A 25,156-nucleotide genomic window follows, 5' to 3' on the forward strand; every position below is an offset into this window, starting at 1 on the left:
GTCCTGCAGGGATAGACCATGTCCTGTAGGGGAGCTACTGAGCTGGAAAGATCTCTGGGCAGCCGACTAGGCCCTACAAGGTCTGCAGAGTCTGAGTAGTGCCAGGGCCTGAGAGCTCGCCTGGTCTTCACGGCTCATCTCACTCATAAGGAAACACAGGGGAAGAGCTTCCTGAGGCCACTCAGCCAGGGCAGGGGGCAGCGGAACATAGCAGCCTTCTCAGCTGGCAGAGGTTTCAAGAGCCTAAGTCTCAGCACACACAGCAGATGCGGTGCTGGGCATCTTCCACAGGACCGACAGCTGCATGGGATGAGGGACAGCAGGACGCCGAGGGAGAGGGTCCATCTGCTGGATGGGGCTGGACCTGAACCTAAATCCCAGTGCTCTAGTTCTTTTGCTGTGTGACTTTGAGAAAGCTTCCAAACCTCTCTGAAGCCCAGCCTTTTCACCCATAGCTGGGATACTGGTTTTACCTCATAGGGTTGTTGCGAGGAAACAGTGAGATATTTTGGTGGTGCCTGGCATACAAATGGCAGCTGCTGTTATATCCTGAGTCCCCTTCTCTGAGGGAAAGGTGGCTGTTCTGCAGTCACCCTCTCCCTAACCCACCCTGCACCCTGGACTTGGCTACACGGCTTTGAAAGGCATTGCTTACCCAACCCCAGGCCTGACAGCCACTTCATCCTGGAAGGTAGGGAGCATTTGAGCCCAGAGCTGGAAAGGTCACCCAGGAAGGCTCTTCCCTTAGACACCTCTTCCCTTGGGTCCCTACACCTGTGTGATCACATCCCCAAAGCCCTCCTGGCTCCCAGAATGAGGGCAGAACTGAGCAGAGCCCAGAGCAAAGGGATCCACAGTTCCCGTGGCGATGGGCTGTTCTCAGGGGACTGGATGAAAAGACTGGGACATTTCGGCCTCAAAAACTGAAGGTTGGGAGAAGATGCAGGCAAAACATCTTAGATGGTGAGTGAAAGATCACTTTTGCCAATACTTGGGTTCAAGCCCGGTCCAGGGCCCCAGTGGCTATACTGCGCTTTCTCCTCCTTCTTTGGGTGTGGTTAAGTGGTGCTTCTCTTCCCTGATCACCAGGGCCCTCTGGGTCCTTTCTGACCTTCCTCTTCCATGGAAGCTAAGCGATGGCGTTTTCAGGCTCCATCCTGGGCTGCTCTCCCTCGATCCCCCAGGGTGACCCCAACCATGCCCCCAGATTTGCCATCTGTGCTTCCTCAACTCCACTGTCTGCATCTCCAGCCTGGATCGTCATCTTGTGCTTCATAGAGACACCCACATGGGCTCCTGGCCTGGACGCTCCCCAGGTGTCTCACTCCCAAACCTTCGCTCTCCTTTTTGGTTCATCCCGGTGAATGGCAACACCATTCTTCTGGTCTACCAAACCAAACCACAGACGTGTCTTCATTTTCTCCCTTTTCGTCTGCCACTGAGAGCTATGATTTCTCCCTTGCCAGCATTACCACCATGGAGCAAGCTCTCCTCACTGGTAGTCACTGGGACTACTGTGTCTTCCACTCCAACCCGTCTGCTTACTGCAGCCAGAGTGAGCCTCCTGATATGTCATCCGATCCCCACCATGCCTGCCTCCTGCATGCGTCTGTGCCCCCAAGGCCGTTTGTGTCCAGCCTGGCCTCCCCTTATTCCTTCCTCTCTGTCCCCATGCAAACCTGGGGGATTTTGACCCTTTGGAACTGTCTACCTGGAGCACCCTCTTTCCCTTAGCTGCTTGGTGAACTCTCCCCCATCCTGGAGTACTCAGCTCCAATGCTTCTAATAGAAATATCTCATGCCTAGCAATGGAATTAGAAGCCATTCCTGCTGTTCCAACCTTGTTGCCAGCTCCTGATGCGTGTCTCCTCCATTGGTCTGTGCACAGCGTGAGGGCAGGGACCATGCTGGGTCCCCTGTGCCTACCCCAGGGCCTGGCATGCAGTAGGAGCTCAATGATGTCTGCTGGGTGCTTGAATACGACTGAGAGGGGTTTGGATCACTGCAGTAGAGTGCTCAGGAGTGTCATAAAGGGGCATGTTGAGGGCAGATTGAGGGACAGCATAGTCCATGGGGAGGGAAAACCATAGGACACACCACCCCCAGGGGTGGGAGAGGCGGATGAAAAACCTCTTTAGTGTTTCAGATAAATTCATTAATGATAAACCCACTATGGGCCGAAAAAGGATACTAGAGTGTTTCAGCCACACCCTGCACCTGAGGCTTACACAAAGGTACAAGCACATCCACTGCCCTGGGTGGGCTCTGCAGCCTGCACCCGAAGCTTACACAAAGGTACAAGCACGTCCACTGCCCCAGGTGGGCCCTGCGGCCTGCTCAAGTACACATGTCCATTACATGATTCAAAGCCCCCGGTGGAGTGTGGGTGACTTCACTTTGGGCCGGGGGTCCTTTCTCATAGCTGTGAAGTGCTTGGATCAGCTATTCATGTTTCCCTCCTGTGGGCAGAGCCGGTCTCACCCCCATTCTCATGGGCAGCCTGTGTGCAGATAGGTTACTTGGGTCCCGGCAGATTCATCTGAGCAAACTGCAGGCAGAGTGACACTGGGAGGTGTGTGTGGTCAGGAGGTCTTTAACTCTAATTTGAGTGAGGTCAAAGTGGCCTTTCCCATCATGGGCATGGCAGCAGTGACAAGTCCACGCCGAAAATCGCGGGGCACCACCAGCAAGGGGCTTGTCTTGCCTGGTTGGAAAGAGCACGTTGGGGCTAGAGAGGAATCAAATGCAGTCTCCATATTCACTCTGGGCTGGGGACTTAGGCTGGGCTGGAGAGTGAGGCTTGGGGACAGGAGAGGGAAAGGAGGAGCAGAGCTGGGAGTTCCCATGAGCTGCTTCTGTACACCACCCAGCTCTTGGGTTCCCCAGCAGAGACACGGGGCTATGCCAGAGCCTGGAGAAGGGAAGGGCTATGTGTACCCTTGCCCTGGGGGCTTGGAATAGAGACATACGAACTTTCCAGAGTTCAAGGATTTTATTAAGAAGTTGCCCAATGTGTTCATTCATTCATTAGAGAACACCAAATGCCCGTAAGTACCAGGTCGTGGCCTCATACCAGAGACACAAAGATAAACAACCAAAACCTTGGTCTGTGTCCTTCTGGGAGCTTAGATGGGGAAACAAAAGGAAACCCACATTTCTCCAATACATGGGTTTGCCAAGGCATTTTGGTCTTTTCATTTTTCTTTCTTTATTTAGAGATGGAGTCTCACTGTGTTGTCCAGGCTGGAGTGCAGTGGCGCCACCTCGGCTCATTGCGACTTCCACCTCCCGAGTTCAAGCAATTCTCTTGCCTCAACCACCCAGTTAGCTGGGATTATAAGTGTGCACCACCACGCCCAGGTAATTTTTCTATTTTTAGTAGAGACAGGGTTTCACCATGTTGACCAGGCTGGTGTCAAACTCCCGACCTCAGGTGATCCGCCTGCGTTGGCCTCCCAAAGTGCTGGGATTGCAGCCCTGAGCCACCGTGCCCAACAGCATTTTGGCCTTTTTAATCAAGTTTTTTGCAACGTCTTGGAGAAGGCCATAGTGGCCTGAGCCCTACTGTGCTGGTGGGGAAATGAAGCTGGGTGGCATGGGGTGGAGCCAGTTTCACCCAGGCGATGCTCTCCTGAGCCCTGAGATGTTTAGAGAAGTCACCCGCAATCTTGACCCTACATCCAGAAAGACTGCATGGCGCCGTCTACCGCAGCTGCCTCTGTTCCCAGAAGCCTCAGCATGCTTTCCCCTGCCATGTCCCCTGGGCCCCTGGAAAGAAACGCCATTTCATCCCTGCGTTCTCAGACAGGCGCCCTGAGCCCACCACCATTGTTCAGCTGATGTCAGAGATGCTCGAAAGAAGAGCTAAAAATAGCTCTGATTTGATGTGCTCTCAGGGGCTGGGTTGGCAGCTGGGCCCCCACCTTTTCCTTGTACAGAAGGCATCTCTGCTCTAGGGTATGTTGGGGGCGGGGTGTGTGCAGGGTGGAGGCGAGCATAGAAGTTTCTCAGAGCCAGCCAGGCTGTGGAAGGTTCTAGAGTCTGTTCTCATACTCAGAGCCTGTGAACCAGAGGTCTGTGGCCCCGGTCGCGGCTACGTAGGTGCATTATGTTTGCAGGCCCTTTGCGCTGCCAGACCTTGCCTTTGAGTGGTTCTGAGGGAGTCTGAAAGTGGGATTTGTGTGTGGGTGTGGGGCACCCTGCCCTGGCGTGTGGTGAATGGCTGCAGTGGAGAGCATTTTCGAGAGGTCAGTGGGTCCAACCCTTCCCTTCTGTGTGCTGTGAGCATCTGACAGGTTTGTTTCTGTTTTCTTAAACTGTCCAGGGAGGGGCAGGAAACCTGTCTCATTGCAGGTTCAGCCAGCTGTGCTGGTCACTAAGTTCTCTCTTGTGTTCAACTCAAATCTTTCCTGCCTGAATTTAGCTGCTGCTCCTGGTCATCTACCTTTGGGAACATCTAGTTCATGTATTTGAAGCTAGGGTTACAGGCAGCTCTTGGTCGAAGGAGACCAGCTTCCATCACAGTCATCAGAGCTGGGGCCAAACTCACTTTAGTGCACTCTGATTGGACGTTACCGTGGCAGGCTGAGGGGCACTGGGTATACAGATGCCCCTCCTGGGGGTTAAAATCTAGTTGGAGAGGCTTCTCTCTTCCTAAGGGACTGGGCGCAGGGAGGGGGGGCGGTAAGGAGAGCTCGGATATTGGAGGAGAGAGGTCTCCAGGGGTGGGAAACAGAGGCAAGCATCACATCCTGGCAGGGGGAGTCTTCCGCCTGGCTTTCTAGCATGGGTGGGCCATTGAACTCCCTGAGCCTCAGCGTCCTCATCTGTAAAATGGGGCTTGCAGATGATCTCATTCATGGGGTGTGGACAGGAGTGAATGAGAAGGGGAGGGAATGAGAGAAAGACAGCAGGAGATCATAGTGCCCTGGTGTAGAAGCACTCCCTCTCGGGTCAACCACCTGGTTATGAACTCCGGCAGCCACCTGCTCTTGCTTTGGTCTCTTCATCTGAGGATGATTCTAAGGCTTTCTGGAGGCTTAGATGAGCTGATAGATGCAGAGCACTTTCATTGCGCCTGGCACAGAAATCGTAGCTATGGGAAGACGAGCGAGGGGAGGAATTTCACCAGGTAAAGGAGCAGGCATGTGGCAGGGAGCTTGGCCCTGCCCAGGGATGGATCTCCAGGCAGAGGGGACAGCAGGAGGAGACACGGAGAGGGGCACCCCTAGGAAGGTCTGGGGACGAACAGCCATGGATGTGGCTGGAGGGCAGGCGCAGGCGTGGGGGACAGGCGAGAAGGCAGGTTGGAGTCAACCACGGGAGAGTGAACTCCAGGGTGCAGAGGAAATGGGGGCCACCCAGGTTACTTAATCTAGCTTAGCCTCAGCTTCCTCATCTGTCAAATGGGACTGGTCATTGTAGTAACTGCCTGTTTGCCTGGCAAAGGCTTATAGGCTGTACCCTGTCCTGTCTGTGACAACCTAGACAGTGATGCTCCTGAGATGTGCGAATGGTATGGAGGGGCGCTAAGGCCTTTTGCTCTGTCCTGCAGCCTGCTTCTGAGCCGTGATCCCAGGATGCAGCCACTAAGGCTCTGACCTGGGCAGAGTGAATGGCAGGCAGGTAGGAGAAGAGCCCCTGATGGGTACAGTGGCTACCTGGGCCATGCAGCCTATGGTCCTGAAGCCTTCTTGGCCCCTCCTTTGAGCCATTTGCTCTTGCAGCCACTGCATGTGGCCACCTGGCCCTAGATCCTTGCAGCCCTGGGATGTGGTCAGACTTGGAAAGGACACACAAGGAGGCAACTGTTCCACCCTCAGAAGGATGCATCAGGCAAGAATGCCATCTTGCAATGTGTCAAAAGCTTTGCTGTAGCTGCAGGTCAGGACTCCAAAATAAGCTAGGCACGGGATAAGGGAAGGGGTTGTAGTGTGAACAGGGCAGAGGGAAGACAGGGGCGCATTGGCAAGTTGGGATATCAGTGAGCTCACAAGTGCTTTAGCGGCAACTAGCTTAGCCCTGTTCTCAATAATGGGGGCAGCGTGGCGCTGAATTTGGAACACCTGGATCTGCTCACATCGTGCTTGCTTAGTAATTTGAGGGCTCCTGCTGTCTTCTCTGAGGTGAGTCCTACAGCTGAATGTGAGTTTGGCTTTTTGCTCTGTGTGCCGGGTCTCCCTGCCTCCCTGTGGTGGCCACAGTGATGGTGAGTGACCAGGAGCAGGCAGTCCTGGGGGCAGGAGGGGAAGCACAGGCAGGAGACCTCGCCTGCAGCAGTCCAGGCTGGCTGTGGACTCAGGACCATGGCGGATGTGACTGTGTGTCCACAGGTATCTGTACAGATGGAAGCTGAGCTGTGTGTTGCATGTATGGATATTTGGTAGTTTGCATGTGTGTGTGCTCTGTCAGACACAATGCATCTGTGTGGAGTGTGACCATGTGGGTGGATGTACTTTGTATTGAGTACCCTGTGTGTGAAGTGTATGCATATTGTGAATGCAATGTGTGTATGCAACTGTGTGTGGTATGTTCGAGTGTGTGTGTTCATGTGGGAAGTGTGTGTATGGGTGCGGTTGTGTGTATGTGTGAGATAGTGCACCCGCATCCTCCCACGATAAGGGTAAAGATGGTTTGAGTAAAAATCCCTCGGAGGGGATAACTTTGTCATTATCAGCTTCAGAGGAAAGCTGTGCTCTGCCTTCGAGGTCGGTTTTCTGAGTCTTTTTGGAAAGAGCTTGAACAGTTCTTGGCCATGAAGGGGTTGCAGTGCAGCCCACAGGCCTGGCTGCTGGGGCGGAGACAGCCGTGGAGTGGACGTTGGGGTTCTATGCGCTGCTGTGACCTTGGGCCTGGGGCCTCCAGGGCTCCCTTGGTGAGCCCAAGGGTTGCAACTGACATGTTCTAAGGCCCTGCTGGACGGGGGTGGGGGGTCTCAGCTCCCCAGCCTCCTCACAACCTCCACAGCACTCAGCACCCATGAGTACCCAGGCCACGTAACCACACAGAATATAGGCTCTGAGGTCAGGAGGCTGGGGCTGAAGCCCAGCCCTAACACACGGTCACTCAGCACATGCCCTGTGGGTCTTCTCAGGAGCAGGCCTCTGGTCGGGGCTGGGGACCCAGTGCAGGGCAAAATCAGGCTCAGAGACTGCCTGCGGGGCTGAAGGTCCTGCAGGACTGGCCGAGCTTAACCTCAGCTCCCACAGGTGCTTGGCAACAGCCCAGTGCGTGGGGTCAGCAGACCCAGCTGCGTGACATCAGCCAGTTCCTTCGCCACAGTTTCCCCATATCCACAGGGCCCACGGTGCCTATCCTGGGGTCGGGGCAGAAGCAGGAGGCCTCGCACGTGCTGAGTGCTCCTAAGCGGTATCACTTTGTGTGGTTGTGGTTGTGACACTGTCCCCTCTGTTCCTGCCCCCAGGGAACCAACCTGCAGACAGTCAAGGGCTGAAGGATTGCCTGGGGAGGGGGGCACAGGTGGAGGGTGTTGGTGGGAGGAGGCTGTGAACCCGGAGGAAGGACAGGAGAGAGGGGAGAAGGAGCCTGGTGGACATGGCCTGGAGGGGTCTCCGTGTCATGAGGCAGTGGGAAAGGTAGGCTCCTCAGACTCCTCTCCACTGAGGCCCCACTAGGAGTCATCGAGGAGCCCCCTCACCCCCTCCCTGGGTGTCTGAGAAGCCTGGCCCCGTGGCCGAGTCACTGTGGCTGCTGGGACCAGAGCTATGTCCCTGCGTGACCCCAGCCTCGGCATCCTGTTCATAACCAAGCCAGGAGCTGATGGCATGGAGCAGCTGAAGGGAAGGGGCTGCCCTTCTAATCGATTTCTGGTGGAAAGAATCAGTGGGTCACAGCACCCGCCACATATGGAACAAAGCAGTTTGCTTGTGATGGGCCCGCCAGCCTATTGCAAAGGGGATGTGTGTGGCATCTCGGGGTACTGCTGGTTGTCGCGTACAAGTTATTTGTGTCCTGAATATATGACACTGCCGCTGGCCAAGGCAGCTCCTGGGATAGTGGGGAGAAGCCAGCAGCTGGTGAGATCTTGGGAGCCCCAGGAGGAGGGTGGGACCTGTGTTGCGTGGCTCTGAACCAGCTTTGCTCCCAGACCAGCCGTCTGCAGGGGCCCACAAAGAGATCAAACAGGGGTCTCCCCTGAGGAACTCAGCCTCCTGCCAGGGCTTGCTGTGCCACTTGGGGGTCACAGGTGAAAATTGGGACCTACTATGGCCTCTGCCTAGCCAGTTTCCCATGGCTTCCTGGGGCTGCAGCCCTCCTGGTTTGGCACATGGGCTCTGGAGGGAATGCTGTAGGTTGTCCACAGTAACTACTGCGGGCCCTGAACCCAGATCCCTGAAGGCGTGAGCTATGTGGCATTCTTGAATGTTGACCAAGGAGGAAGGCTAAGTAACTTGCAGTGAGAGTCCTGTGAGTGTGGTGCCCAGACCTGCTTTGTTCCTGCTCATGATGCCACCTCTCAGCTTAGGCACTTCCCTCCTTCCCTCCCTCCCTCCCTGTCTCTCCGTCTCCCTTCCTCCATTTCTTCCTTTCACTAATGTGGGTCCAGGGCATGCCGTGTGCCAGGCGCTTTGCTACATGAGGGGCCATGCCAGTGACCAGCACAGACATGGCCCTGCCCACTAGGCCCTCTCTGGAAAGGTGCACATTGCATTACACATCGACGCAGGATTTCTCGCAAACACTGCAGGTGCTTCTCAGGTGCAGCCAGGATTGAGACCCCCTGTGCTACGGTGTGCACAGTCAGGGGACACACCTTGGGGAGGGGGAGGCTGGCTCCTGTGGACCCCTGAAGCCCAGGGAGAAGCTGGCAATGCACAATGAAGAGCGGTTCTCCCAAGGATGCCTGACAGCCTCCTAGGCAGCAGGGCCCGGCCCCTGGCCTTGGGCATGTCTTCTGAGGACAGCTCTGCATTGCTCACAGTGCCCAGGAGGCCTGAAGGTGGGCGAGGCCCCTGGTCTCTGGTCGAAAGCAGAGCCTTGCATTAGGGCAGGAATTTCAAGAACCCGCAGACTTAGGGGAAGCTTTACGAACCAGCCTGGAGTCTTAGGCCCCTTCTGCGTGACCACCACTCCCAGGTGGGATACAAGCGCTCATAGAATCAGGTTTCTGAATAAGCCACTTGAGGGGTGAGAGCTACAGGTTGCTAAGGCAGGTGCAGGGTCTCCCGTCTCAGGAGCTGGCTTGTCCCCAAGGCCTGGGTCTCTAGGATAGGACTGTGGGAGCAGCTGTCCCTTAAATCCTGGTGATCCCCACCCATTTGTTCCTCGATCAGGTCATGGTAGCCTTGGGAAGTCATCAGTATAGTGTTCCTCTCAGTCACCGGTCCTTGGGGCCAGGCCCAAAGAGACATTTGTCAGGAGGGAGAGAAGCAGGAAGTGTGGTGGGCAGGCCTGGATTCTTCTCTGCCAGGGCTCTTCCTGCCCTTCCTTCCCTCCTTCTTGCCTGGTTGGGCCGGTCAGCTGTTTACTGGGGAGAGGAAGTTCTGAAGCCCTCATACTTGCTTGTGCTGGGAGTGAAGTTTCCTTTGGGCCTTTCCATCCAGGGTTTGTGAGATCATTCCTTCCAGAAGGCTGCAGAAGCAGGTCCTGGGAGAAGCAGGAAAAGGTCCTTGCAGATGGTGTTCAGGGACAGATGGATTTCTTGTGGCCCCACTGAAGCTTAAACTTTAGGGCCCCTCGCTTTTATGAGCCTCTAATGGGACCCTGTACTCAATTTTGAATATGTAATTTTGTATTCTTTTCCTTTACATTTTTTAAAAATTTAAGATTCTTTTTTGGACAATTTTGTAAATTACCATTTACATAGAGTACAATTGACTCGTATGTGTGTTTATAGAGGTCTTTGAGTTTCAGTGCATATGCAGATTCACATAATCACCACCATAATCAGCTCACAGGACAGTTCCATCACCCCAGAACACTCTCCCATGTGCCCACTTTTAAGCTAATCATTCCTTAATTTCAACCCCTGGGAACTACCAGTCTGTTCTCCTTCCCTGTGCCTTTGCAGAATGTCATGTAAGTGGAATCACACTGTGTATAATTGTCAAGACAGACTTCACTCATTTAGGATAATGCCTTGGAGATTCATCCAGGTTGTTGTGTGTGTCAGTGGTTTGTTCCATTTTATTCCTGAGTAGTATTCCACATTATGGATTACCGTAATTGTTTATATATTCACCTGCCAAAGGATAGTTGGCAAGTATGAAAAGAATTGCTAAAACATTTGTGTACACATTTTTGTGTGGACATAAGTCTTCATTTCTAGAATACCTAGAAAGGGAACTATGGGTCATATGGGGAGAGTATGTTTAACTTTATGAGGGACTGTCCACTGTTTTCCAGAGTGTCAGTAGCATTTGCATTCCCACTGCAATATATGAGCATTCTAGTTGCTGTGTATTCTTGTCAGCACTTGATAGTGTCAGGGTTTTTATTTAGCCCTTTTAACAGATATGAAGTACTATCTCATTGTGGGGTTTTTTTCACTGTGATTTTAATATATGTTTCCCTCTTTACTTGTAATGTTGAGCTCCCTTCTCCCCATGTTTATATGCTATTGTGTATCCTCTTTGGTAAAATACCTGTTCAAATCTTGTGCCCATTTTAAAAATTGGATTGTTTGTTTTCTTACTAGTGAGCTTTAAGTGTTCTTTGTTTATTCTAGCTACAAGTTCTTTGTCTGATATGTGATTTGCAAACATTTTCTCCCAATCTGTAGCTTGTCTTTTTGTTCTCTTAACAATGTCATTCACGGAGCAAAAGCTTTTAATTTTGATAAGGTTTATCTTTTTTGTTTGTTTTATGGATCATGGCTTTGCTGTCATATTTAAGAACTCTTTGCCTGAAACAAGGTACAGAAACCACTCCTATGGTTTCTTCTTAAAGTTTTATGGTTTTACACTTTAACCTATGATACATTTTAATTTAGTTGTTGCATATGAATGACTTATTATTACTACATCATTTGTTGAAAAGACTATCAACATTGAATTGTCTTTACACCTTTGTAAAAAACCAATTGGCCATAATTATGTGGGTCTTCTTCTGGACTCTCTTCTGTTCTGCTGATCTAAATTTCTCTCTTGGGCAATGCTACACTGTACTGTAGCTTTATAGTAAATCCTAAAATCAGGTAGTGTGAGTTCTTCAAATTTATTCTCTTTTAGAATTGTTTTGACTATTGTAGTTTCATACACATTTTAGAATTGGCTTGTCTGTATTTAAAAAAAAATCCCACTTGGGTTTTTATTGGAATTGTGTTACATCTAAAGATTAATTTGAGGGCAATTGACATCTTACTATAGTGCATCTTCCAATCCATGAATATGGTATGTTTGTCTATCATTTAGGTTTTCTTTGATTTCTTTTATTAGCATCTTGCAGCCGTGGCATACAAATCCTGCATGTTTTATTAGATTTGTCTCTAAGAATTTCATTTTTGGAGCTAATTTAACTGGTATATATTTTTAATTTTTAAATTTTCAATTATTCATTAATCATTTATAGAAATGCAGTTGACTTTTATAGGCTGACCCTGTGTTGTGAGACCTTGCTAAATTAGCGAATTATTTATATGAGCTTTTTAATAGATTGCTTAGGCTTTTCAATGTAGACAATCATGTCATTTACAAATAGGGACAGTTTTACCTCTTCTTTGCAATCTGTATATACGTTCTGTATTTATTTCTTTTTCTTGGCTTATTGCACTGAACAGGGCTTCTAGTATGATGCTGAATAGGAGTGGTGTGTGTATACATCATAACCCCGTTCTTGGTCTTAAGACAAAAGCATTCAGTGTTTTACCATTAAGGAAGATAACTGGGAGTTTCCATAAATGCCCTTTATCTACATAAGGTTAAGGAAGTTCCCTTCTATTTCTAGTTTGCTGAGAATATTAATGGATGTTGAATTGTGTTACCTTTTATTTCTGCATCAATTGTTGCAATGTGTGGTCACTGATGTCATAGATTACATTGGCTGATTTTTGAATATTGGACCAGACTTTCCTTCCCAAGATAAACCCCAGTTGGCTCTGGTACATTGTTCTTTCCATATATTACTGGATTTAATTTGTTAATAATTTGTTGAGGATGTTTGTATCTATGTTTGTGGGAGACGTTGTCTTTAGTTTTATTTTCTCATGCTGTGTTTGACTGGCTTTTGTATGAGTAATGCCAGCCTCATAAAATGAATAGGGAAGTGTTTCTTCCTTTTTTATTTTCTGGTAAAGAGTGTGTACAGTTGGTGCAATTTCTACTTTAAGTTTTTGGTAGAATTTATTGTTTTCCTTAAAGAAGTGTTCTCTAAGCCTCAGACCCCACAAAACTTGAGCTCACCCCTGTTTGGGGCTTTGAAGGTAGGTTGTTATCCACAATCAGAGATTTCAATGCTGTTTCTCAGAGTGTCATAAGAAGCAGCTGGAGACTGTGGGCCCAGATAGGTGAATCTGTTCAGCCACCTGCCCCTTGTAGAAATCACTTATTTTCAACCCAGCCAGTCTTGGGCAGAGCCATAGCCAACCTCAGAGGGGCAATATAGTTTGGGCAAGACCTTCTCTGATTTTCCTGAACCATGACTGACGGTGTAGCTTCAGGGAATTCACTTAGTCTCTCTGAGCCTTAGAGGAGCTAGCAGGAAAAAGAAGATGACAACTGTGTCTCCCTCAAAAAGCTGTGCTCAGGGGACTAGATACTTCTGCTGGAGGGAAGAGGAGCTTTAAACAATTCCATGACTTGCAAAGTAAGGGAAGGAGATGGAACCAGAAGGATATAAGCAGAGTGGGCTGGAGGGAACACAGGAACAGGGCACCTCAGGGAGCAGTAATGGCTGCCATCTGCATGGCAACTTCTAACCTCCTGTCTGTGCTTACAGGTGCGGTCTTATTTAAGGCCCCTGTGACCCTCTGAGGGGGTACTATGGTATCTATTAATTCATCCAACATGTCCTGGGGTTCTACTCTGGACTATGCATTTTATACATGAGGAAACTAAGGCTCAGAGAAGTTAGGAGATGTCCCTCAAGGTAACACAGCCAGGTGGCAGAGCTGGAAGGGAGCCCAGGTGTTTTGGGCAAACTCCGTTCTTCCCCACTGTCAGGCAAGTTGGACTGAGTTCAGAAGTAAGGAGACACATGGTCTACCTCTGGGAGGTGCGTGGGCAGGAGGAGTCAACAGCACTGGCCCCGAAGCCAGACTGCCTGGACTTGAAGCCCTGCTCAGCTACTTACTTAGCTGGGAAGAGCAAGGCGAATGTTTTAACCTCAGTGCTTCAGTTGGCTGTCTGTAAAATGAATATTGGTAGGTAATATTGCACCTGTAAAATGAATAATTGGTAGGTAATATTGCAGCTAACTCATAGGGGTGTTGTGAGGATTAAATGAGGTAATATGTGCCAAATGCCCATAATAGAGCCTTGGCACAAGTGAATGTCACACAAACATGAGGCATTATTGTTTGTAAAGATGCTAGGCCATCCGTTGTGCTCTGTGAGGTCACTCGCTTAAAGAAAGACAGAGTTATAAGATGTTGGCAGAGGCTTGGAGATGCCTCCTGTGATGGGAATACCGGGGCCCAGCCATGGGAGGTGACTTGCTCAAGGTCGGCCGTTCCTGCAGACCATAGACCAGGCCCAGCTTTCTTGAGCCCGTTCTCCACGAGGATACGTGGCGTTGCTGCCTTCACCCCGGTGTATTTCATGATCTGAGGCTCCTAGGGGAGATACGGTGTGACAGGAGGTGATACCGACTTTGGGAGCAAATCCGGGAGAAAAGTTGGTGTCTTCTCTCTCAAGCTACCTTCGTGGAGAAGGGTGCGGTAAGCTTTCTGGAACCCGCCAGGAAGGTGGAGAAGGAGGGGGCTTGGAGGAATCGCAGCCAATCCTGAGTCTCCTGCCTTGCCTCCCCCCTCAGAGCGCACCTCTGGGCTTGCACCCCGCGCCGTGGCAGAAGAGGGCGCGGGCCAGTGGCATGAGATCACTTGCGGGGAGCCGCCTTTCCGCGACGCTTAGGGTCTGGCGCCACCGTGTGGCCGCGGGCCGAGGCCGCTTCCGCAGAGGGGATGGGAGTCCCTGCGGGAGGCGGCTGGCAGCTCAGCCTCAGAGGTCACCTAGGAGCTCTGGATTTTACACACAGGAAACTGAGATCCCGAGGGAGAGCACCGCTGGCCCAGGGGTTTGGGGGGACATGGCTTATACCTTCCTCCCACCCCACCCATCTGCCTCGTTGTTTCTTGGCAGCTCCTTAGATCTTGAGGGAGACAGACACCAGGTAAAGCTAGGAGGAGGAGGAATCCTACAGCCTCCAGGACAGCAGCAGCCACGTGATCGCAGGAGCTGCCAGGATCCTCCTGCACGAGAGGCAGGGGCTTTGCACGTGTTGTGGGGGACAAGCAAGGTCATGGGGTCAGGCCTGGGTTCTGGTCCCGTCCGGGCCCCACAGCACTGAGTGACTGAGGTGGCAGTGGGTTGCGTTCTGGCACCGGGGCCCTCCACTGTAAAGTGGGGGTTGGACTAGACCAGTGTTCAGACCTAATTATATTGCAAACCAGTACCTGACTATGTTGTCTACTGGGGACCCAAGGACTTAAGAGTAGCAGAGGAGGGGCTGAGCCGGGAGCAGCTGCAAAGGATGAGCATTTGCGTTGAGGCCTGGCTGTCAGGAACTCCTGGGCGGGGCTGTGATCAGTCCCTACTGCAGTCCCGGAGGTGCCTGTGCGGGTGACCCAGGAGGCACCATGCTGTCCAAATGGTTTTGCCTGGACCCTGGTGCCCTCTAGGCCCCAGCGTCTGCTTGCTAATTGGCTCAGGGAGAAGCATCAAGATTGGCTCCTCCTGGCAGGCATCCCAGTTGAATTGGCGTATTCTGGGCTCGTTGTTTTCCTTTGCCCTGGCCTTGGTGGGCAGAGGGGCCTGTGGCTTGGGGAGAATGTGGCGTGGAGGGGTAGAACTGGTGCTCCCTTTGCCTGGTAGGGCAAACCTGGGTGAACCTGAGCACTGGCATCACTGACCTGGGACCCAGATGGATAGGGTTGGTGCTGCCATATAACCATTCCTCCAGCTGCTGGGCCACCTGTGAGGCTAGAAGAAGCAGAGTCCATAGTCTGAGTACCCCTGAGACCATTAGGTTTGTGGTCTGGGGCCTGGAGAGATCTATGGCTCATGGCTTGTGTGCTGCAGTTGCCACCTGTTGAGAGAGCCGGGTTTGGGTCACAGGGAGCAGCTCTGATATGGGAGACCCACAGCACTGAGGCTCCACTCAGCACACGGCTCTCCTAGACATGGGTGTCAAAGCTCCAGGCATGCAGCCCTGCCTTGGTGCTTCAGCTGGAGCGTTCATATCCCCTGATGCCCTGCCTCCCCGCACTGCCGTCACGGTTGATCAGCCTGGCCCTTCTATCACCCTCCACCAGGGGCTCACCCTCAGCTCCTCCCAAACTACCGATGACGACATCTGCTTCCCGGAACCTCCCTACACACAGTTCTTACTGCCATCACCTCTTCCAGGCAATCCTCTCCTTCAGACCCCCAAATTTGATCCTGCTCCCCTCACCTTTGCTTTCACCTTCAGCTCCCTCCTACTTCTCTCTCTGTCTCTCTATGTGTGTCTGTCTCACTGCCTATCTCTATGTCTCTGCCTCTATCTCTCTGGGTCTCTCCCTCCCCGTCTCGTAGTGACTGTGAGCTCTGAGACTAGGTGCCACCTCCCCCTTCCTCTTTCTGAGCCTCTTCCTTGGTTCCTTGATTTGGGGAACTCACAGGCAGGGGCCCAGAGCAAGGCAATGCCTTGTGGAAATGCCACAGTCAGCAGGTGGCAGAACCTGGAATAGAACCAGAATTTGATGGTTTATTTCATGCTAGAGCCTCAGTTTCCCCATGTGTTGAATGGTGATAACCAGACCTGACTCGCAAGGTGGGCCAGGGACCCCAAGAGACTGTATACCTGGAAGGACCTGGCCCGGGGGCCCTGGTGCCCTGACCTTCCTCCCATGTCTCTCCCTGATGGGGCCGTCATTGCAATGCCAGCCTCACTCTGGTTCTCAGTAAGATTGCATCTCTGCTCACCACAGGGGGTAGGTCTGGAGAGAAATGAGGTGTCCATTGCAGCTTCCCTGGCTGGGTCCCTTCAGGATCCAGGCCCCCAAAGGCCCTTAGGAATCTAGAGAGAAGCCGGGCACTCCTCATCAGATGGTGAGCGGGGCTTACTGCGCCTGGCATGTGTGTTTGAAGTCACCCTTGTGGCTTAGTAGCGGCGTGAAGAACGGATTGTTCTGGGGTAAGAGTAGACAGTGGAGGACCAGTGAGGAGACTCTGACATCCCTCCAGGCAAGAGGGGCAGTGGCTGGAGCCGGCTGGCGGTGTGGCAGTGACAGAACAGACCATCCAGCAGCCCTGAGTGTGTTCTTGGTAGTACCCGAGGCCCGCTGGGCCTGGATAGGGCGTCAGCCATGCACTGCATCTTTACGAGTCGGCATTTCAAAGGGCATAGTAGTGGGTCCTAGAAGGTCCATCCCACAGGACAGTCAAGGACAGGCATGTGGTTCTTTCCCACTGCCACTGGCACCCCGTTTACAGTTCCTGTTTTTGATCCTGACTGAGCCCACAGAGCTGTGCACTGTGGCCCCTGCTTCTGGGTGAGCCCTGTCCACACCCTCTACCCTGGCCCAGACTTGGAGCCTGTTGGCTGAGTTTGGATGGTGCCTTGAGTCCTTCTCTTGCCTTGGAGACACAGTTCCAGAGAGTTCTGGTGAAAATGAGGCTGGGGTTATTATACCACCTGGGGGATGCCCACTGTGCATATCATCTCACTAATCTTCCCATGCACCCTGCGATGCTCTCATTCTGTACCCATATGAAAGATGAGCGACAAGGACACAGAGCTGGAATAACTAGTTCAAGATCCCCCACTTAGCAAGTGATGAGTCGGGCCTGCTTGACCTGTGAGCCTTACTCTTCCCCCTACCTACTGCCTTGGCCCCTCAGCCCTCCCACACAGAGCCTGGGAATGGTCCTGAGCGGGCGGGCAGCGGATCTGCTCCTGTGTCCTGGGCCCTGCTGGGATGGAGACTCCATGGCAGGCCCTGGGTCCCCCTGATGTCCAGGGAGGGTGTCCAGTGGCCTGGCTGTGATCCCTAGTTGTTCCACTATCCAGTGACAGGAGCCTGTGCAGTGGGGGTGACCTTTCTGAGCCCGCGCTCTTTCCTGTCTGTAACATGAGAGAACCATACCCTCCTACTTACCACCTGGGCATGGCCAGCCGGCGAATGGCACATAGTAGGAGCTTCACAAATGTTCACCCGCTTCCCTTCCTTTCCTCCTCCAGAACAACAGAGGTGATACCCTTGCTGGAGTGTTTCGCCCCGGAGGCCTGAACCTGAAAGCCCACCCGTGTCCCCGAGCTCACCTGAGATGCCTACCTGCAGGCCCTGGGAGGGCAGCTGGCCCCACAGTCTCATCTTCCAGATGAGCAAATGGGAGACCAGGAGGAGGAGGAACTGCCTAGGGCACCACGAGGGGTCAAATCCTTTCCTGCCCTGCCCCGCCCCTCCCCCAGGCCTCAGCATCATGTCCTTTTGCCGGGAGCCCCCCAGAGCCCCGTCCAAGCCTCTGGGAACTTCAGAGCACAGGCTGTGGGGGGGATGCTGAGTCTCTTGGCTTTAGGGGGATGCCAAGGGTCCTCTGGAACCCCCGCACCCACCCATGCTCTCTGTGTTCTCCCCATCTCTCTGGGCAGGTATATCCGCACCATGTACCTGGGGATTCAGAGCCAGCGGCGGAAGGAACACCAGCGACGCTTCTACTGGGCTATGATGTACGAATATGCAGACGTCAACATGCTGCGCCTCCTGGAGACCTTCCTGGAGAGCGCGCCCCAACTGGTGCTACAGCTCTGCATCATGATCCAGAAGAACCGCGCCGAGACCCTGCCCTGTGAGTGCCCGCCGGCCGCGCCCCGCCACCCCGGCCTGCCCTCCGCCTGGGGACCACGGCCGCCTCCCACACACTTCGTGCCTGGCGCGCTCTGTGGGCATTGCCCATCCTGCCCTGAGTCCCCAGGACGCCCGGCCCCCAGTGCAGCACTGACGGGGCCCACAGCACACTCAAGAGTGGCACAGGCATGTCCTGAATGTATATGCGCTGGCTTGGCACCTCCAGGCCCCTTTGTTCATGTGAGCAGAGCAGAGCCAGCCGGGTAGAGGGCTCTGGGTCTCCCCATCGGGGCAGTGGCCCCTGTCCTTGAGTGCTGACCTGAGCCAGGCATTTGCACATCTATGGGAGGGGGAGCCGCAGACCAGAGATAGCGCGGGACCCCGAGGGGCCATCATGTTGGGCACCACTAATGGTTTCAGACCCTTTAAACTGTGGTGCTCTTGCTTCAAACCAAGCTCATGTGTAAGCCCCATTTGTAAAGCAGCTTAAGTAGGTCTGTTCAAGTTCCAGCAGGGGAGAGGGCCCAGGAGGAGGAGGGGCTGGAAGCGGCAACACATGGGGTGACATTTGAAGGGATGTCATGGGCAAGAAGTATCATCCCAAAGTGTAGAAGTTGCAGGGAGACGCTTATCCATTCAACAAGTGAGAGACGGTCCATGGAGCCATGCATGAGCTGTCTTGGGAGGTACTGAGTTTATCATCACTAGGAGTATTCAAGGCAAGAAGTTGCTGAAGAGACTCAGCCCGGAAGTTCCTGACTGCAGAGCGCTCAGTGAGCGTGTGTAATCTGGGTAGCCAGGCAGCCATGGGGAGGGGTCTGCTGTCCGTACCCCAGCTCTCCCTGGCCAGCAGGACCTCCTGGTCTCTTGGATTCTCACCTCCAGACCCCGCAGGTCCTCTTGGTGCCCCAGCAGGCCCTCCGTGTCACCACATTCATGGACACCCACACAGACCTCCTCACCAATGTGGTCTGGCAAGAACAGCCACACTGCCCCAGGCCTTTCTCTGAACAGATGTGCCTCCTTACTTTTTCCAAGCTGGCCCTCTGTAGGCTCCAATCCCCTTAGGTACTTATGCAAAAAGGAGATTTAATCTTCAAAACCCAGTGGAAGACTGAGCTGTTCAGACTGGTAGCTTGCTGGTGGCATTCAAAGCCTGGGGACCTGGTTATGAACCCAGCTGTGCTGCTGACAGGCTCACGTGTCCTATACAAACTCGGCTCAGGTGAAGCCTCATGTCCCATCTACTGAACCAGAACAGCCCTCGATGGAGGCTGCCTGGTGGAAAAAGGGGCCCCAGGGTATCTGTCCATCCCGCAAAGTGCTGGCTGCAGTCCTGCTGGTCCATCACAGAAGCAAGGAAAAGGGGGCATGTGACCCTTGGACTGGACACGGGAAAGCCAGGCCTGAGACCCACACTGAGCTGATGGCCCATTTCCACCCTTTGACAAGGCTTCAGGAAGCATGAGCTGCATGCTCAAGGCAGCCACAGCCTCTGTCTTCTGGGCACCCACAGAAGCAAGAGGGGTATGGGGATCTTCAGCAGGTGCTGCCAGTGGGGTGACACCAGCCAACATCTGCTCTTGGGCATCTGCAGTCCTCACTGTCAGGAAGAGGCCCCAGGTGGCCCAGGGGCTCCAGCTTCTTGGAGTGACAGCCCAGCTGGTGCCTACAGGACCAGCAACCGTGGCCTGGAGAGGAGAGCTGGAAGGAGCCAACTTGATGTCTGGCTCCAGCTGGGACATGTGGAAGCTAAGCAAGAAGCCACGTGGAGGATGGCAGGGCTGACTGCTCATCCGATCCCTCCCTTCTTATCTTGGACACACCCACATGCACACATACTCTCTGCTGGACACTGAGAAGAGCTTGCGAACACAGGGAAACCTTGCTGATGCTCCATCTTCAGGATGCCTGAGGACCCAGGCATCCTCATGCCAAGCATGTATGCTTGGCAATGAACTGGTGTGATTGGCTGCCCACAGCTGCGGCCATGGGAGTCCCTGCCTCACAGGATCTCTGTGAAAACACATGGTGTGAGCATGGACAACATGCAGCAGTTTGAACAGCATCATTTGTTCTCAGCTCCAAGAGACTCACATGATGATTGATTTTGGAGCAAGACCAGCATCTTAGGGATGTCTGTGAAATGCGCATTCTTGCTCTACAAACCTAACCATAAAGGAGCTCTGTGGAAGTGAGCACTGACCCTGGGTAGCAGCTCCTGGTGCCAGGATGAGCTGCCAACTGGCAGGGCAGTGTCTGGTTCCCTGGTGAGGCCTCCATATCCAACCTGCCCTCAGATCCCAGGGCTGCTGCCCCACAGCCCCGGGCAACAATGCTCTCATGGGCAGATTTGCTGGCACTGGAGAGGGACACCTTTCTCTCTCATCTGAGTCCTTCTATTTCTCAAAACGAACTCAGCTGCTGTCTGAGACTTCAGCTTAGCCCATTTGTGCTGCTATAACAAAATGCCTGAGAGTGAATAATTTATAAAGAGCAGAGATTTATTTTCTCCCAGTTCTGGAGGCTGGGAAGTCCAAGATCAAGGTGCCTGCAGGTTCAGCTGCTTAATGAGGGCTGCATCCCCTGGAAGGGAAGAACAGTGTATTCTTACATGGCAGAGGGCAGAAGGACAAGCTAGCTGCATGCTGTGTGAAGCCTGTTTTATAAGGCCCTCAATCCCATTAACGAGAGATGAGTCCTTATGGCCTGATCACCTCTCAAAGGTCCCACCTCCTAATCCTATCACACTGGCAACATCTGAGCTTTGGAGGGGACACCTTCAAACCATAGCAGACGCTACTTATTTAAACTGCCTTTTGCTGTTTCAATTTCAAATCTTCCCTACTTTGTACCACCAGGGCTGCCAAGTTGTGCCTCCCCTCATCTTTTCCTCTTCCAACCTTTGGCCAGATCTTGACACCCCAAACAGATAGGGCAGGTAGCAGCGTGGTGCACAGGTGGGCTCCCGATGGGGCATTTGAAATCCAAGGACCTGGTCACCACTTATACTCTCTTGTGATTTTGGACCTTCATCTTTTCACAATCCCATTTTCTCTTTGGCATACTGGAAGAAAGAAGAATAATACCTAATTTTCAGTGGGGACGCAATGATAAAATGCACAAGAGAGCACTTTGTAAGCTTTCAAACTCCACGGGCACATAAGGGGCTGTCTTTATCATTTCCAGGGCCAGGTGGAGTCATCCTTTTATAGGGCTCTGACGGCCACCTCTCCATCCTCATGATATCACCCACCATGGGCCAGACCTGCGGGGGATGGGTTTGCAAAGACACCTATCCTTCAGGAGTTTGTGGCCTGGCATGGGCCAGGTCCTAGGGAGATTTCTCCCCCTTTCTGGCCTTCTGGATCATCTGTGTCCCAGCCTCCTTGTTATGCCTGTCCTTTCTATAATAGTTTCTCGGATTATAAACAGAAAGGGCTGGGCACCAAATCCCTGGAGAGGAAAGCCAGTGGGGATTCCCAAGGGGCAATGGATGTTGCTTCCTAAATGTCCTCTCATGTGGGAGCCCACTGGGGCCAGAGTCTGTGCAAGGCCAGGGGCCACTTGGACATGCTGCCAAGAGCAGACCCCTTGGAAAAAAAGTCGGGAGTGACCCAGTGTCATGCTGCTCTTGGGCCTTCACCCCAGGGAAGCCCCTCCTGGCTCCTCCTCCCTGCAATCCCCTGTTTTTGTGCTGGAAACTGGGAGATCCAGTGAGCATTTCCCCAGGTTTGTTTGGAATGTGGAATGGGTGTTTCTCAATACAGCCTTTTGTGGTTAAATATATTTGGGACCTTTTGGACTAAACAAAGGCCAGTGGCCATCCTTGTCACTGGGTTGTGGATCTCTAAGCCAAGGATGAGGCTATAGCATTAGCTGCGTTTATGGGAAGGAAGGACACTAGTCATCACTGAGCACGGACTGCCTGTAAAGGGCTTGGCATTTCTCTCTTACTTAACTTCTAGAGTTGTGTTCTCATCACCAGACAATTTTGTTATGCTAGTAGATGCCATTCCAATCTTTTTAAGCAGCAGGAAATGTACAAGCTTTAAAGAAAATTAGTTTAATCATCACAAATTGGAAGAGGGGAGAGAAAATTTGTGGACTTGGAACGGACCTGTTGGTGGCATGGCCTCTCCCAGTCACATGGGTGCCTGGAGGGTCGCAGCGTCGAAAGCTGGGTTGACTCCCACCCCAGCTTGACAGCTGTTTGACATTAGTCAAGTTATTGAGCGTGTCTGTTCCTCATTTGTCTCATTTCTAAAATGGGGATAATGCTAGTACCTATCATAGAGAGTTGTTATGAGCATGAAACATCCTGACAAATGTGAAGTGCCTTGTAGGATGTCTGGCTATTTTCTTGGTGGTGGTAGTGGTGCTTTTATTGTAGATGTACCTTCTGAATTCGCCTTCAGGCTTTACTGGTGAGACCTGTGGCTCACCGACCTTGCTTTGGTGGGCTTTATAATGACTCCTGTCCACTGTATACCATTAGGGCTAGTAGACGGTTGGAAAGATCACTATGACTACCACTTTAATGGGTGAGTTTTGCGTGGATTTGCCAATGCCAGTCTCTCCTTCCCTTGCCATCTCTCCACCCTCTTTCCCTCCAATCACTGGGCTAAGAGAACAATATTCAGCCTGCAAGACACCCTTATATCCAGTTTCCTCAGAAATACAGACTCACGGGAAATAATAGTAATATATCATACAATTATTATGCTGGAGTCATTTGGACGTTTCTGCAGGGTCTTCCTTAAGCCTGATGTCTTGAAAGTTTAAGTAAATAGAAGAACAAAGAAATGACGGGAGCACATAATTCTGACATGTCACATTTATGCCGGTGGTGAGTCTTGTGTCTGCTAAGGCTCCGCTCTTGTTCTGGGTTCTGACAGGGTTGGAAAAGCAGTCCAGTGCAGTAGGAAAAGTCAGACAGGGCTGCATGCAGATTCCAGCTCTGCCACGTATTGACCTTATGGCACTGGGCAAGTTACTTTCCTAAGTTTCCTCATCTGTAAGTTAGGAATAACAAGTACTTTTTGGGTTGTTGCAAAGGTCTAATGAGCTCCACATCCACCTCCACAGTGCATCACCTGGCATATTCTGGGTACATGATACACTCTGCCACTCAGCAAAGATGTGTTATCCAGGAGCCATGCTATGTGTGGAGGAACAATGGGGAGCATAACAGGCATAATCCATGCTGTCATGAATTTCCCATTCTGTCTGGGGACACAGCACAAAAACAATTAGACAACATGTGATGGTAAGTGTATTGAAGCAGACAACTGGGTGGGGTTGGAGAAAGCCTCCTTTAGGCAGGGGGTCAGGAAAAGCCCCTCCAGAGAGCTGCCAGTTAAGCTGAGTACAAATGATGAGCAGGAACCAACTTGGGAAGAAAAGAGACAGACTTCTGGGCAATGGGAGTAGCTTGCACAAAGGCCCTGAGGGAAGGAAACCCTGACTTGTTCCAAAAAGCGAAAGGACCCAGCATGACTGGAGCTTGGCAGTTAGGGTGAGAGAGGATGGAGAGAAGGGCAGGGCCCCAATTGGGAAGAGCCTAGGGGACCCTAGGAGCTTGGATTTATTTATTCCAAGGGCAGTGGGAGGGGCTGCAGAGGAAAAGCACACGGCCAGGCTTGCTTTTGAAGAAGGTCCCTTTTCTCTTACACAGGGAGGGAAGCAAGGGCTGAGCTAGGAGCACCTGTTGGAGGCTGTGGTGGGCCAGGTGTGAGGTTATGGGATGGAGAGTGTTTGGGGAAGGATGCAATGGAGAGATTTGAGGTCTGTTCTGGAGCACGAGACAACAGGATGCAATAGGGCTACTGGGGGTGGTAATAGAAAGAGAGGTGGTGGCTTCTCACTGGGTAGGTTGGGAGGAAGGTCTATGGGGAAGCAGGGGTTAGGGGATGGATGAAGAGTGATGGCTCTGTCCTCCTCCCTCCTTTGGGGATTCTCCGGTGGTTCTGCATAAACATAGGTACCATGCACAACGGCTCAAGCTTGGAAGTGGTGGAGCTGGGATCTCTACCTGGAGAGTCCTCCTCTAAAGCCTGCGCCCATAAGCAAGAATGGCTGTGGCTGAGTCTGGAGGAGACAGATAGATTTGTGTGGATTCTGCAGGAACTGGCCACTGCTGCCAGGATGGAGCGGAGGGTGGCATGTGCCGTGACCAAGCTGAGCATGGATGTGGACTGTCAGCTCCAGCACACACGTGTGCATGCCCCAGATGCCATCACACTGACATGGTCAGAAGGCGATGTTGCTGCCTCTTGCCCGCAGAGTCTCTGCCCAGAACTTGGCTTTTTGCAAATGTCCTGAGTCTTCTAGAGCCTCTTAGGTGAGCCTCTTCCAAGTACTCAGGGGGAAGCCTCACTGTCTTACTATGGAGCTAAGCGTGGCCTGGCCAGGAGGCAAGGGGATGGGTCTGGGACAAGGACCCTCCAGCTCCCCAGGACCCTGATAGTGAGAAAGACACATATGGGCTCACCGCCCTTTGCCTAGCGTTTCCTTGGAGATCATTTCTATCCTGACCCAAAGATCAAAAGAGCTTATCCAGACAAAGACTTTAGGACCGGAAGGGTGGCTCTGGAGGAGATGGATGTGGGATGATACTATTATCATTTTGGCCCCAAAACCTTGGAAGACCCCGAGATTCTTGAGAGATAACAAGATTCTAGCATCTTCTAAGGCTGCCTGTCTACATATCTCCCCACATATAAAAGCACAAAATCTTTGTGCTAGAAACAAGCATTTGAGAAAATGTGTAGTTAAACCCTTTTCTTTTACAGATGAGGAAGTTGAAGCCCAGAGAGATCAAGGGACTAGTCCAAGGTGACGGACTCAGCTAGTGAGAGGTTCACGATGAAAACCCAGTGCCCTACATTTCCAGTATGGTGCATGTTTCTCTGGTCTCCTTAGATCTCTCTGGCCCTGAAAAATCAGGGCACCCCAGGAACTCTCAGAGGAAACCCCAGGTGCCCTCAGATATCCTCTGAGCCATTGTGTGGCTCCTCAGACTCTAGCTCAGCAGGGGGCAAGACTGGGCCTCCCCAGGTGGGATCAGACTTGTGCTGGGGCTGGAGCCTAGAGTGACCTCTGACCCCAGAATGTGGCCAGCTGGTCCCATGTAGACCATTCCTGCTCAGGGGACACACATTGGGAAGATACTTCTTGCTAGAGCAAGGAATTCTCTCAGATGATCAAAAG

General features: G+C 52.3%; 1 protein-coding gene across 1 annotated transcript in view; it reads left to right on the forward strand.

Moving 5' to 3' along the window:
- Positions 1-25,156, forward strand: part of XKR6 (XK related 6) — a 302,573-nt gene that overhangs the window by 255,519 nt on the left and 21,898 nt on the right. Inside the window, exon 2 of the mRNA XM_030812387.1 lies at positions 17,749-17,945. Within this exon, the coding sequence (XP_030668247.1) occupies positions 17,749-17,945 (197 nt within the window). The remainder of the gene's footprint in view (positions 1-17,748; positions 17,946-25,156) is intronic.

The sequence above is a fragment of the Nomascus leucogenys genome, chromosome 4 (assembly GCF_006542625.1).
Source record: "Nomascus leucogenys isolate Asia chromosome 4, Asia_NLE_v1, whole genome shotgun sequence".
Lineage (NCBI taxonomy): Eukaryota > Metazoa > Chordata > Mammalia > Primates > Hylobatidae > Nomascus > Nomascus leucogenys.